This window comes from Theileria parva, chromosome 2 (assembly GCF_000165365.1).
Source record: "Theileria parva strain Muguga chromosome 2, complete sequence, whole genome shotgun sequence".
Classification (NCBI taxonomy): Eukaryota; Apicomplexa; class Aconoidasida; order Piroplasmida; family Theileriidae; genus Theileria; species Theileria parva.
Window position 1 is genome coordinate 422,210 of NC_007345.1, and position 12,875 is coordinate 435,084.

The 12,875-nt window shown below is 29.9% G+C and overlaps 12 protein-coding genes across 12 annotated transcripts; 4 read left to right on the forward strand and 8 right to left on the reverse strand.

Annotated features, from left to right (window-relative positions):
• Positions 1-6: 6 nt before the first annotated feature.
• AAK6 (AAA domain protein) lies at positions 7-777 on the reverse strand. The gene has a single exon (XM_759675.2). The coding sequence runs from the start codon at positions 578-580 to the stop codon at positions 26-28; it is 555 nt and encodes a 184-aa protein (XP_764768.1). The 5' UTR covers positions 581-777; the 3' UTR covers positions 7-25.
• rsmB (uncharacterized protein) lies at positions 595-2,372 on the forward strand (the record flags this gene model as incomplete). The annotated part of the gene is made up of 6 exons (XM_759676.2): positions 595-1,285; positions 1,386-1,528; positions 1,564-1,692; positions 1,723-1,818; positions 1,864-1,944; positions 2,136-2,372. The coding sequence occupies exons 1-6, from the start codon at positions 820-822 to the stop codon at positions 2,370-2,372; spliced, it is 1,152 nt and encodes a 383-aa protein (XP_764769.2). The 5' UTR covers positions 595-819.
• On the forward strand, positions 2,363-3,280 carry TpMuguga_02g02345 (putative integral membrane protein; the record flags this gene model as incomplete). Its single annotated transcript, XM_061305561.1, has 6 exons — positions 2,363-2,564; positions 2,664-2,787; positions 2,856-2,984; positions 3,042-3,112; positions 3,145-3,185; positions 3,216-3,280. Exons 1-6 carry the CDS (start codon positions 2,497-2,499, stop codon positions 3,278-3,280), a joined length of 498 nt encoding a protein of 165 aa, XP_061162103.1. The 5' UTR covers positions 2,363-2,496.
• Positions 3,281-3,371: 91 nt separating this feature from the next.
• On the forward strand, positions 3,372-4,099 carry NRPB9A (RNA polymerases M/15 Kd subunit family protein; the record flags this gene model as incomplete). Its single annotated transcript, XM_759677.2, has 3 exons — positions 3,372-3,462; positions 3,528-3,671; positions 3,769-4,099. Exons 1-3 carry the CDS (start codon positions 3,434-3,436, stop codon positions 4,097-4,099), a joined length of 504 nt encoding a protein of 167 aa, XP_764770.1. The 5' UTR covers positions 3,372-3,433.
• Positions 3,738-4,664, reverse strand: erv1 (Erv1 / Alr family protein; the record flags this gene model as incomplete). Its single annotated transcript, XM_061305331.1, has 2 exons — positions 3,738-4,444; positions 4,509-4,664. 2 exons carry the CDS (start codon positions 4,662-4,664, stop codon positions 4,205-4,207), a joined length of 396 nt encoding a protein of 131 aa, XP_061161303.1. The 3' UTR covers positions 3,738-4,204.
• An 80-nt stretch (positions 4,665-4,744) lies between these two features.
• Positions 4,745-6,129, reverse strand: TpMuguga_02g00207 (uncharacterized protein). The gene is made up of 9 exons (XM_061305332.1): positions 5,686-6,129; positions 5,516-5,655; positions 5,391-5,460; positions 5,261-5,335; positions 5,153-5,180; positions 5,083-5,114; positions 5,021-5,047; positions 4,917-4,975; positions 4,745-4,832 (listed from the first exon to the last, which is right to left on the reverse strand). Exons 1-9 carry the CDS (start codon positions 5,821-5,823, stop codon positions 4,781-4,783), a joined length of 621 nt encoding a protein of 206 aa, XP_061161304.1. The 5' UTR covers positions 5,824-6,129; the 3' UTR covers positions 4,745-4,780.
• Positions 6,114-6,875, reverse strand: TpMuguga_02g00208 (uncharacterized protein; the record flags this gene model as incomplete). The annotated part of the gene is made up of 1 exon (XM_061305333.1): positions 6,114-6,875. The coding sequence occupies one exon, from the start codon at positions 6,873-6,875 to the stop codon at positions 6,114-6,116; it is 762 nt and encodes a 253-aa protein (XP_061161305.1).
• A 79-nt stretch (positions 6,876-6,954) lies between these two features.
• Positions 6,955-7,760, reverse strand: TpMuguga_02g02225 (putative integral membrane protein). The gene is made up of 4 exons (XM_061305540.1): positions 7,617-7,760; positions 7,475-7,586; positions 7,160-7,318; positions 6,955-7,060 (listed from the first exon to the last, which is right to left on the reverse strand). Exons 1-2 carry the CDS (start codon positions 7,752-7,754, stop codon positions 7,494-7,496), a joined length of 231 nt encoding a protein of 76 aa, XP_061162104.1. The 5' UTR covers positions 7,755-7,760; the 3' UTR covers positions 6,955-7,060; positions 7,160-7,318; positions 7,475-7,493.
• Positions 7,761-7,801: 41 nt separating this feature from the next.
• On the forward strand, positions 7,802-9,191 carry TpMuguga_02g00209 (Prefoldin subunit family protein; the record flags this gene model as incomplete). The annotated part of the gene is made up of 6 exons (XM_061305334.1): positions 7,802-8,092; positions 8,124-8,205; positions 8,313-8,402; positions 8,472-8,687; positions 8,717-8,786; positions 8,829-9,191. The coding sequence occupies exons 1-6, from the start codon at positions 8,038-8,040 to the stop codon at positions 9,189-9,191; spliced, it is 876 nt and encodes a 291-aa protein (XP_061161306.1). The 5' UTR covers positions 7,802-8,037.
• Positions 9,192-9,257: 66 nt separating this feature from the next.
• On the reverse strand, positions 9,258-10,269 carry TpMuguga_02g00210 (uncharacterized protein; the record flags this gene model as incomplete). Its single annotated transcript, XM_759682.2, has 1 exon — positions 9,258-10,269. The coding sequence occupies exon 1, from the start codon at positions 10,041-10,043 to the stop codon at positions 9,258-9,260; it is 786 nt and encodes a 261-aa protein (XP_764775.1). The 5' UTR covers positions 10,044-10,269.
• TpMuguga_02g00211 (uncharacterized protein) lies at positions 10,270-11,427 on the reverse strand. The gene has a single exon (XM_759683.2). It carries the CDS (start codon positions 11,328-11,330, stop codon positions 10,569-10,571), a length of 762 nt encoding a protein of 253 aa, XP_764776.1. The 5' UTR covers positions 11,331-11,427; the 3' UTR covers positions 10,270-10,568.
• Positions 11,428-11,620: 193 nt separating this feature from the next.
• TpMuguga_02g00212 (uncharacterized protein) lies at positions 11,621-12,679 on the reverse strand. Its single transcript, XM_061305335.1, has one exon. It carries the CDS (start codon positions 12,656-12,658, stop codon positions 11,894-11,896), a length of 765 nt encoding a protein of 254 aa, XP_061161307.1. The 5' UTR covers positions 12,659-12,679; the 3' UTR covers positions 11,621-11,893.
• Between the last annotated feature and the right edge of the window lie 196 nt (positions 12,680-12,875).

The following is a 12,875-nucleotide window of genomic DNA, read 5'->3' on the forward strand; positions in this document are numbered from 1 at the left end:
TGTATATTGTACATGTGTATGTATATTAGTAAGAGAAGTCAATAAAATAGTCGATTACAGATTGAGTATTATTTTCTAGGTCTTCTTCATTGTTGGAGTCGACTGGTATAACTTTGTAGCGGTCGAATACTTCATAAGAGTCAAAAAGGCAAGTTTGGAAGATCTCACATTGTAGGTTTTGTTTAACCTTTGACTCACTGTAGTTACGGGCTTCCAGTCTCCTGGCTAAAGTTTCAATCTCAGTTAGAAGAACGTAAACGCGGTCAAATTGTTCGTTTTCGAAGAATTCAACACTGTGAAACTCGACTAGAAATCCGCCCTTTGAAAGGTTATAAGTGCTCAATTCCTTCTCTAAAAGCTCTTCGTCATACACTGAACAGTCCATCTCATCGTCCCATTCATTGAAAAGCCTCTTCTCCTTTATCAACTTTGCGATGTCAAGATGGGTTACATGACGTGATTCCGAGGGATCCGAACTAAAAAACTCATCAAGCCTCTTCAAAACACTCTCACATAACGTACTCTTCCCACAACCAGGAGTTCCCACCACCAACACATTAGGAATCCTCCTACCTTCCATTATTATCCAAATTAGTAACAATCATTTGAGTGTATATGTTACTTTAGTTGTGTAAAAATTTTTTAGATTTTGTTTTTGAACCCTTTATAATGTGTATCAATAATTTTTTACAAAATTTTAGTTTTCTAAAAATTTAAAAACAAGTATAAATATTTATTAATAAAATAACAAAAAATACAATAATATTACAATGAAAGAATAATAATACGATATTTGTGGTATAATGTGTGAGTTGCTGTATGTTGGGAATAAATAGTATAAGGGCGAGGCATTTGGAGAACAGTTTATCCCAATACTTTAGGATAAACTCCTCTGGCCTTGGGATCTCTGCGTTTCTGAAGTTCTACTTCATGGCTAATAGGGTTTCAACAGGTAATAGGGCATGGATTTCACAGCACTTTCGGGAAGTGATGCGCTGGAAACTGTTAATTGAGCATACAAGTTCCAAACCACTCACCTGGACTTCAGTTATGAACACTTATTTACTCAGTGATCGATGGCGCCTGATGAGTAATAACAAGAATTTAGCTCCTCACATCAGGTGTTCATTCCCTGAAGAGCTTTTCTCACTAATTGAGGATGAATATGGACCAGAAAAGGCTGTGAGAATTTGCAATATTCTCAACGAGGAGCCAGTCACTTTCCTTAGAGTCAATACCCTTAAAATCTCAAGAGACAAAGCCTATAAATTTTTACTTCACAAGGGTACCATTTATATCAAATTATTCATTTTTGTACCTTTAATTTCACCATATTTTATAATAATCTATTTCCAGTTATAGTTAAGTGTTAAATGTGTTTATAGGAGTCCCAGTTGAGAAGTGTGTGTTTTCTAATTCTGGTTTATTTGTGCAGGATAAACGGAAGTTGTTGGAGTGCCCTGAATATAAGTCAGGAATTGTGGAAATACAAGACGAGTCTAGTCAAATAATAGGCCAAAACATCAACGTACCGAAACTCACTCATTATTAATATTCTTTTAGTGTGCTGAGGGAGATCATGTATTGGATTTCTGCTGTGGATCTGGCGGTAAATCACTTGTTTTCGGTCCAAAACTTGGTAATAGAGGTCGAATTTACCTTCACGATGTGAATAATAATCTGCTCCAAAAGGTTCAACTTTACTTTCTCACCTTGATTTAGGCCAAAAAAAGGATGCACAAGGCAGGAATCAGGAACTATTATATACTTGATAGAAATTTAGAAAAAATGAACAAGTTCTACGGGAAAATGGACTATGTAATCTTTATTTATTTTTTTACACATTGATAAATTGAACTATAGGTTATCGTTGATGTTCCCTGTTCGGGAATCGGTGCTTGTAGGACTAATCCTGACCGGAAATGGACTTTTAATAGAGAAAACGTATTTATTTTATAGTTATTTACTCATAAAATTAATATTTTAGTATTATTTTACTGAGTACCACAAAGTGTTAACTCGTGACAACAGAAATAACTATATTTATAAAACTTAATATTTACACGTATTTTAGCTTAATTCCTAGTAATTTTATATATTAAAGACAATTGTGTTAATTTCTAATGAATTAATAGTTGAATGGCTTGGTGATGAATCAGAGGATGATAGTGGAGGAGTCTTTGCCATTTTTGAAGAATAATGGGAAATTGGTGTACATTACGTGCAGTATTTTCAAGGCTGAAAATCAGTCTCAAGTTGATTTTTTCTCAAAAAAGTATAATTTACACCCTGAAGAACAGATACTTCAACTTCCAGAGTCCAGAGGCATGAACGGATATTATATGGCAACACTAGTTAATTCTGTAAATTAAATTTTCACTTTTTTAATTTCTTATTTTAAACATTTTTACACACTGATTCCAATATTTAAATTATTTCATAAACATGTTAAACTTTTTAATGTGTTAAATTTTATTATTAATGTGTTATTGGTAGATGATTCCACTTGATGTCGAGTATTACGAGCCTTCACGGCCTGAAAAACATAAAATCAAAAGCTTAACGTTTGTAAATAATTTTTTAAATAATAATTAAAAATAACTTCATAATTATTCCATTAATTAAGCCAACAATTTACACATTTGGGTACACATTTTAATCAGGTTTTTGAGGAGGGATTTTTCAAAATCTGACCTTAACACATGTTATATGGCAGTTTTCTCAGCTTTCATAGCAGACCTTATTTGCCTTTACATACCACTGATCCAATACACAGATCTTTCAATAGTATTTTTTGATACTTTATCCCATAATTATTTCCCTAAAATTAATTATGTAATTAAATAAATTATTAGTTTGATGGGTTTTTATTATTTGTTGAAAAGCAAAAGGGGAGAATTTCGGTTTTTTACTGCTGTAACCTCGTTTATTTGCTCGTGTTGTACACTGGAATTCTCACTTCCTTTTTCTGGAAAAACTCAATGGTAATTATACAAATAGTATACATAGTATATTTTGAAATATGGGTGACGATTGGGTAGGTTTGGGATATTTTAGGGAACTGGGCACTTGTGGGAGTTTTTCTTACTGTGCTATGGCTTCCATTCAATAGGTATTTCGGAAAATTCCATAAAATAATTTCAGGAAATATTTTATCCTAAATATCGCAACTTCACTCATAAATTGTAGATTTTAGTGCAGATAATTTGTTTCAGTAATTTGCCTCAAAATCAGGTCGGATTCTAAGTTTTCTAATGCTCAAGTCGATCAAACTAATTGAAAAAATAAACCTTCACTAATCATTTCACCAATTTTAACTAATTGTTTTTTATAATGGACCTGATTTATTATAATTATTGCAATATTTGTTCCCCATTGGGTATGGAATTTTTTTCTTAATTTAATTTTTCACTTTCATTAATTTATTCACATTATGACAGAGATTAACTTTTGCCCTGAATGGTTCCTGCTATATATATTAGTTATCTACTTAATATAATTATATAACATAATGAATAATTCTTTAGTAATAACATTTTATATGCAAAGGCTGATATTCTTAAGAGGCAGTTGAGGTACTTTTGCAGGCAATGTGACTTTTCGAGGATTTCAGACTCCAAAAGCTCTGAAGATAACTGTATTTATCGCACCGACTACAATATAGCCGGAAAGTTTCTACTTTAGCTCAACTACATACAATACTATACTTAAAATACTACAATAATACGTATTTGTGTGTTGATAAAATATTAACCGCGTTATGTTTAGAGAGAATATATTTGTATCACCAATGGTTGTTAAGGATCCGACATTGGGTAGGACTACACGTTGGAGGTGTTTAAAGTGTGGTCACCAGAAGGCTGTTTTCTTCCAGCTTCCTGAGCGAGTCACCGATGATGCGATGATGCTCGTGTTTGTATGCTGTAACCCTGGCTGTGGATACTACTCGAACCAGCTCCATGACGACGGGAAGGTTGAACTGGCCAATGAGTTTAGTAATTTCGATAAGAGCAAGTTCCAATTCATTGAACAGGACATGGAAAAATACACCAGAGGCTTTGATGAAGTTAATCCAAATGATATGGAATCCATTTTATAAAGTTTTATCTTCATTTCATCTTTAATTCAGCTTAATTTGGCTGTAATTTAGTATCATTTTACATTTAGTTTACCGTATTTTCGTACTGTATTAACAATGCAATAATTAGTCCGGAGGGTACATTTCCAGGAGTTGTTGATAAGAGTACCTTTCAGGTTCTTTTCCAATTTCTTGATTTACGCAGTTATGGATATCTGAAGTCCACTTTACAAGGCTTTCTCGAGAATCAGCCCTGGGTGGAAAACGTTTATAAATGTCAACCAGACTGTCCCTGCAAACTGAACAGGGGTACATATCAGCAAATGAATATAAAAAGGCCAAAGTTTTCAACTTACTATCCTCATCCTAATCAATATTCAATATGGCTACATAATAATAAGTATATGTCTATGAATATATATTTGGTTACAGGAGTTTTAGGGTATTTTGAAGCTAAAGTGTGTAGGAAAAGCCAACCGGCGTTGCCAAGTTCACCTCTATCAGGAGGATATTGACGGTTTAACTTAATGGAAGGATCCCTATCAAAACAAGAAGGATCCACACATCTTTTATACACATCTTCCATCAAATTACAATATAACCATCAAACATACACAATACAATTATATAATGGTAGTAATATATTAATATTATAGAAATAGTATATTAGTAAAATGATAATATTAAATTGCAATTATAAGGTTATGAGTAATTTGATCCCTCACAAACTAATTTACCAACAGATTCCTCTTTTCTTGAAAAAATTAGAAAATTTTCAATTTTTTAAAAAATTAACATAAATATTGTCATATGTTTGAATAAGGTGTTGCTTACGAACTTTGATTTTTTGGCTATGTGTTTTTTAGTGGAATCTTTAGGCGTCATTAGTCTTTCAACCTAAAATTTTTTCCATATATTTTGATAATTTTAGAAGAATTTTACCTCTTCGCCCAGTGAATTAAGGCTATCCTGAACAAATAATGCCACCAAATGTTTAAACGTACGGATATAGATTTAAGTCTTATTTTTGAAGAAACTAAAATAACAAAATTTACATTTCTATGTGTAACTAACGCTCAGATTCCATCCTCTCAAGCTCATTCTATCGTAATATTACCATTATATTATTAACTAGTACCCTATAATTATTATAGATTATATAATTCTGAATGGGTAAAATACTTCAAAATAATTTTCATAAGGATCTTCAGTGAAAGAGTTTAAATCAGTTGAGTTTCTAACAACATCTTCCACATTCTGATTAGAATATTAGTGAAAATTACATTTTTTCAATTAAATTTACTATTAATACCTCTTTAACGTCTATTGAAACAGTTGATTGTGGACGTGATCTCTTCAACTGAGTTACATATAAACTTTCCCTGAAACAAGATTTTCATGAAAATTTTATTAAAAGGTATAAAAATTTATTTTTACCTTATTTTAGCCTCATTAGCAGGTTCAGAGACCTGTGTAAACCTATTATGTGTGTATGAATCGTGGTTTGGGATGTTTTTGATAAGGTCACTAAACTTCAAGATCTCACCCCTGGTGAGCTTATATAGTTCCTGAAACTCCTGTGGAAAATAAAATAATTATGGAATTACTTTGAGGTTAGTTCGTGCATTCTCAACTGATTCCAACAACGAAGGTGGAATTGAATCATTTTCAGTTTTAAATTTACAAAAAATAAAGTAATTTGAAATTAAAAAAAATAAAATAATAGGAAAATGGTTATAATTCATTACACATCTTTAACAATTAATAAAAACAACAAACATCAAACACCATACTAACATTATGTGTAAATTGTAAAATAACTAAAAATCAAATCAAAAATTATTAAAGTTTATTACAGATTCTTATATTTCAGTATATATCTTTTAATTCTCTATTCTTGTTCACTTTGATAGTAATGTGTAACATAATGTATAATTTACATTATTATGGCGACTATCATTATAACATTAAAAATACATCACCGAAGCATTATGTTTATTTATTTAAAGTTTACATACTTTGGTACTATTCTTTATCATTCCCCTAGTTGACCAATGAGTACTTCGAGATCAAGCAAGTCTAACATTAAATAAAATTCGGTTTTTGTTACTTGTTCCCAATCAGAACCATTCTTATTATAATATAGATTATATGATTCTCCTTGACCTTTAACAAGGACATTGATTAAAGTTGTTGTACTTAACTCTCCGTGAACTATCACAAATGCAGCTTTATCATTTGGATGATTTTGTTGCCAAATAAGATGACAATTATCATAAACTGCAACTAAATCGTACTCATTTTTAGAATAAATGACATATGCTGGAACTCCATACAAATCATGTCTTACAATATCAAATGTATAATCATCAAATTCTTCAGCTATGTCTAATTTACGATCTTTTAACAGTAATTGTTTCATTACCATATAATTATTAAGATCGACTGCACTCCACACTCCACTAATATATGCACGATATACATGTCTAACTCTACCATCATTTATTACTGCTATATGAATTAATTTCTCTACATTATAAAGAAAATACACAAAAATGTATTCAACCTTTTCAGGTGCTTCGCAAGTAAACACAACCTTTTGACCGATTGTAACAGTTGTAACACTAATGGTATTTCTAGGGGATAATAATTGACCTTTATAATGACCTATTCGATAATTAATAACCCTAGTTCTTCTCGGTCTTAGAATGTTGAGTGTTCGATTTGAGCTAACGAACTTATCAAAATGTATAATTACAAATGATAAAAGGATTATATTTGTATTTAAAATATTCATATTGTTTTGTAACAAACAACTGTTTGAACCTAATAATGTACATGAATTTAAATTTTAAAATATCAATCATTGAATATTATGAAATTATTGATACAATATTTAATAGAAATAAAAAATTAATAAGATATGATTATCATAACTTTATTCGATTATGAATTATTGCCCCAATTATCCCTTTTACGGATCTATTATTCATGTTAAAACTAGGGTATGTGATCTGGTTTACGTTTGTCAAAATGTATTCTACACAAAGGAGTTCAACACTCTTAAATATAATCAGATACATATAAAATTATTTATTATTTAAATATTTCAAAAAATGATGTAAAATTATGCCTATGTATTCACCACTGTATTTACCCTTACTGTATTCTGCATCATATAGTATTGAAATATATCAGATCACCAGTTAAAAATCATGTTGAAGCGATGTTTTGAAAGGTCTAAATTAGAATATGTTATGTTGTTTCTGATGAAATTGTGTAATCAAATTGTATTTATTTATTTAGTATCCAAGTATTTATGGTAACTTTAAGTATTTGAGTAATAACTGATGAGGATTTCAAGTATAAAAAGAATTAAATAGGGCATTGTATAACATTTTAAAATAAGAGATATTTAGGTGTATGAATCGTGGTTTGGGATGTTTTTGATAAGGTCACTAAACTTCAAGATCTCACCCCTGGTGAGCTTATATAGTTCCTGAAACTCCTGTGGAAAATAAAATAATTATGGAATTACTTTGAGGTTAGTTCGTGCATTCTCAACTGATTCCAACAACGAAGGTGGAATTGAATCATTTTCAGTTTTAAATTTACAAAAAATAAAGTAATTTGAAATTAAAAAAAATAAAATAATAGGAAAATGGTTATAATTCATTACACATCTTTAACAATTAATAAAAACAACAAACATCAAACACCATACTAACATTATGTGTAAATTGTAAAATAACTAAAAATCAAATCAAAAATTATTAAAGTTTATTACAGATTCTTATATTTCAGTATATATCTTTTAATTCTCTATTCTTGTTCACTTTGATAGTAATGTGTAACATAATGTATAATTTACATTATTATGGCGACTATCATTATAACATTAAAAATACATCACCGAAGCATTATGTTTATTTATTGTAATGTTATAACCCTTTATTGAAATGCTTTATGATAGAATGGGTCAGATTCTTCTTTTGAAGGAGGAATTTCCTCGCTGTATGTAATAACAAGTTTTTATAATTTTAAGTTAGGGCAAAGGCTTTCAGATCAACTGTATTTACATTGCCTCTTAAATCAGTTTTCGGGAGGTCCAAATGTATACTCGAAATGTACCTTATTTTATCAATAATATTACTATATTTTACTCATATAATACTTTTAATGTGCTAGTCTGTCAATATTTAACAGATAAAAAGTGGTTAAATTGAGTTTTTAGAACAATTCCTAAGGAATATCCAATTGAGAGGGTGTCGTTTAGGATGTTAAACCCTGTTCCTCATTACTGGTCCGACGGAGATTCGATTAGGTACTCATCCACCTTATTAAATTAGTTTATCCTTTATTGACCATTTAGATCCTTATGTTGTAATTTTAGGTGCCCGAGGGAGTTATATGATAAACCACTGGTAGATGTAGTTTGGGGAGTCGTTTCAAAGTTTGTAGATTATGACAAGTACGTCTCAGGCAAAAGGATACACGAGGATGAGGGTGAAAGGAAGTTGGTGGATTCATTCAATAAATTGAAGCAAAACATCGTTCATGCCCTTAATAATCCACCCAAAAACGCTCTTGATAACGTAAACTCAATGAGGTTAGAAACTTTCAACCATCTTTTTTCAGCGATGACAGGGTTCGGGAGGTTCTTGGATCCGATTCCGAGCTTTTTAAGCTCATTTTCAAGTGCCAAACGGTAAATTATTTCCACTTTCAACTTATTAATATAATTTTTTAGATGACTGAAGTGGTCAATTTAACCAAAAAGAGGCTAAATGAGGGAGAGGAACAACTTTCTACCTCGATAAGAAATATTAAAAAAACTGAAAACATTCTGTCAGATTTGGAGGAAAATATTAACTACATCAAGAAAATATCAACTGGAACCATTTTTAACTTCTCTCTGGACTCAAAGAAAACTGTAGCCAAGGTATTAAAAACCGAAATTGAGGACCTCAGTAAAAGGATTAAAGTTGTGAAGGAAACAGTTCACTCTGGCAAAAAACGATATAAAGAAGTTAAAGATGATATTTTTAATCTGTTTAAGAGGAGAAATCTACTCAAAGCCCTTTATTTATCTTTGGAAAATGATACAGACTAATAACATTTTATTATCTGAGAAAGTGTATTACTCGTAAATGTTAAAATAATATTATAAGTTTAAACTTTAATCGTTTGATTCAATCTTTTCTTTGTCAATATATTCTCTATCAATTTTGAGGAAAGTTCTTCTATATTCCTGGATAGTTACTCTTTCCCAACCCTGTTCTGATTTTACAAAATATCTTTGGTAAACTAAACTATCAATTGAAACAGTGATTTGAACGAGCTTAGGATCACCTGGAGGTCCATTTATAATAACTTGAGTGCATCTTTTAGCACCGTCATAATCTTCCAATAAAATTGAATTCTCTTCAAAGATTCTAACAATTCTAAAATCACCCAAAGGCGTTAAAATTACTTGGGGCAGTCCAAATGATGGTTTGCTCTCGATTATGAAAACGCTTTCATCGAAAGGGCCGGTTACATCCAAATGCCTTTCAACCTTCATTTTATGTAATGATTCTTCGAATTCTTTGGGAGTTAACTCTTCCCATGTATTCATCTTTTTCTTGTAAAACTTGGTCAAATCATTACTAGGAAAAAAAATAATGTAACACAACATATGTTTACTTCCGTAAGAGTAAACAACAACGTTTTTCACCCTATTAGGACCACCATTCGAATTCCAAATCGGATAACCTCCGTCAATAACTCTGGATACGTTTTGACCAAGAGTAGCTCCATAGGTGTAAATCATTATCCCTAAATGCTTTTGTTTAACCAGTGAAAACTCGCCATCGCCATTGCTTGAAATATTTAGAGTCATTTCAGGGTTAGATCTTACATGTGTATTTAAACCGAAAAAAATTATTAATAACGTCGATGTTAAGACAAACAATAAAGTCCTCATGTTACATAGGATGCCTACAAACCGGAGGACTTCACAAATAAAAAATATATAAAAGTTAAAAAAAGTTAAAACTCAATATCACTCCTGTACTATTCAACATATTATAAATAAATATATAAAATAGATTAAAATTAAAATATATATTTTTGTATTTCTAGATCTGAGTGTCTAATCATCGAAACTTTGTGTAATTTCGTTAAAATTGAACCATCAACTCACCGACAGCTTAAACTTAGAATTAAATCAGAAATATCTGAAATACGTAACTTAAATTTTTTTATCTTCATTTTATTCAGATCTTAATAATATTTCATAACCAATATGTGTAATCATACATCTGATTTATATCGACGGTAATATAAATTGTTCTTAATTTAAAAATTTTGGTTTTATTTCATTTAGGTTTTTAATTAATACTTCGTTTAAGAAAATAAATCGTTATTATCAACAATATTTTACATGTCAATTAATTTAAACAATAAATATACTTTTTATTTCATGTTTTAGATAATTTGTTAAAAATCATTATTCAAACCCTATTCGATCAATGATTACTTCGAGATCAAGCAAGTCTAATGTTAAATAAAATTCGGTTTTTGTTACTTGTTCCCATTCAGAACCGTTCTTCTTATAATACAGATTGTATGACTCCGATTTACCTTTAACAATTATATTAATTAAATTTGTTGAATTTAACCTTCCGTGAACTATGAGGAATGCCGCCGACTGCTCGTAGTCTTCTTGTTGCCAAATTACTTCATAATTATCATAAATTGCAACTAGATTTAAATCATATTTACAGGAAATAACAAATGCCGGAAGCCCATACAAATTGTGTCTTTCACTAGTAAATGTAAGAACATCAAGTGGCTCCGCTATATCTAATTTACGGTCAGTCCTAAGAATTTCTTTCATTCCTGAAAAGGTGTCTTGATCAACCTCACCCCAAGTTCCACTTGTATAAGCAAGATATACATTTCTTTGGCGATTGGGTCTTATAACTGCTATATTTAGTAATCTTTCTACACCATAAAGAGACCTAACAAAAACAAAATCAACCTTTTCAGGTGCTTCGCAAGTAAACACAACCTTTTGACCAATTGTAACAGTTGTAACACTAATGGTATTTCTAGGAATTAATAATTGAGCCTTATATTGTCCAAGTTGATGAGTAACAACCCTAGTTCTTCTCGGTCTTAGAATGTTGAGTGTTCGATTTGAACTAACGAACTTATTCAAATATACAATTACAAGTAAGATAATTGTGCCTCTATTTAAGACACCCATATTGTTTTCAATAAAACATTTATTATATCAAACATATAGATTTAAATTTTAAAATATCAATCACTGAATATTATGAAATTATTGATACAATATTTAATAGAAATAAAAAATTAATAAGATATGATTATCATAACTTTATTCGATTATGTATTTTCAACCCAATTATACTTCGATACGGATCTATTATTCATCTTAAAAATATGGTAAGTTATTTAATAACCCTCTTGTTCTCAAAATCTATTACAAACAAACAAGTTAAACACTCTTAAAAATGATAAATTGTATCAGAAATTATTTATTATTTAAATATTTGAAAAAATAATTGATAAATTATTACTATTAATCCACCACAATAATGACCCTTACTGATATTCTGGATCATAAAGTATTGAAATATCTCAAATGTGTGGTTAAAATCGATTATTAAAATGATCTTATAATTTTTATTTTCATTGTTTATACCCATATAAAATTAAAATTTATGTATTTTTTCTCAACTGAAAATACATTATCAAACCAGTATGACATTTGATTTAAAAGTTTTGATACTCTTGCAAAATTCATTATTCTATTTGCACCTCATTTATAAGAATTTCGAGATCAAGTGTATTTAACGTTAAATAAAAATGTGCTTTTGGTATTTCTTTCCAATCGGAATCTACCTTAGTATAATATCGATTATATGATTCTCCTTGACCTTTAACAAGGACATTAACTAAAGTTGTTGTACTTAACTCTCCGTGAACTATCACAAATGCAGCTTTATGATTTTGATTATTTTGTTCCCAAATGGGACGGCCATTATCATAAATTCCAACTAAATCGCACTCATATTTAGAAGAAATAATATACGACGGCAATCCATACAAATCATGTCTTACAATATCATATGTATTATTATCAAATTCTTCAGCTATGTCTAATTTAAGATTTTTCCTAAGGAGGGCTTTCATGTTTTCATAATCCGTCTCTTCAATTTGACTCCATGCTCCATTAATATTTTCAAGAAATAAGTTTGTGTATCCCTGCGGATTTCTAATTAATAAATGCACTAGTCTCTCTACATCATCATGAAAGATAACAATAAGATTTTCAACGTTTTGTTCTTCTCCGCAAGTAAACACATCCTTAGAACCGATTGTAACTTTAGTAATACGAGCAGTCTGCAGTGGGATATATAATTCTTCTCGATAACTTAGACCCCTATGATTAGTAACCGCAGGGATTCCAGGGTTTTTAATATCGAAAATTTCGTTCGAAGTAACGAATTTATTCAAATATATAATTGCAAAAGATAAAATAATTATATTTGTATTTAAAATATTCATATTGTTTTCAATAAAACATTTATTAGATCAAATATCAAATTTTAATTTTAAAATATTAAACGTTGAATATTATAAAATAATTACTAAGAGATCACCTTGTAAAATAAAAAATTAATCGTATACGACTATCATAACTTTATTTATTATGAATTTTCAACCCAATTATCCATTTTATGGATCTATTATTCCATGTAAAATTAGGGTATGTGATCTTGTG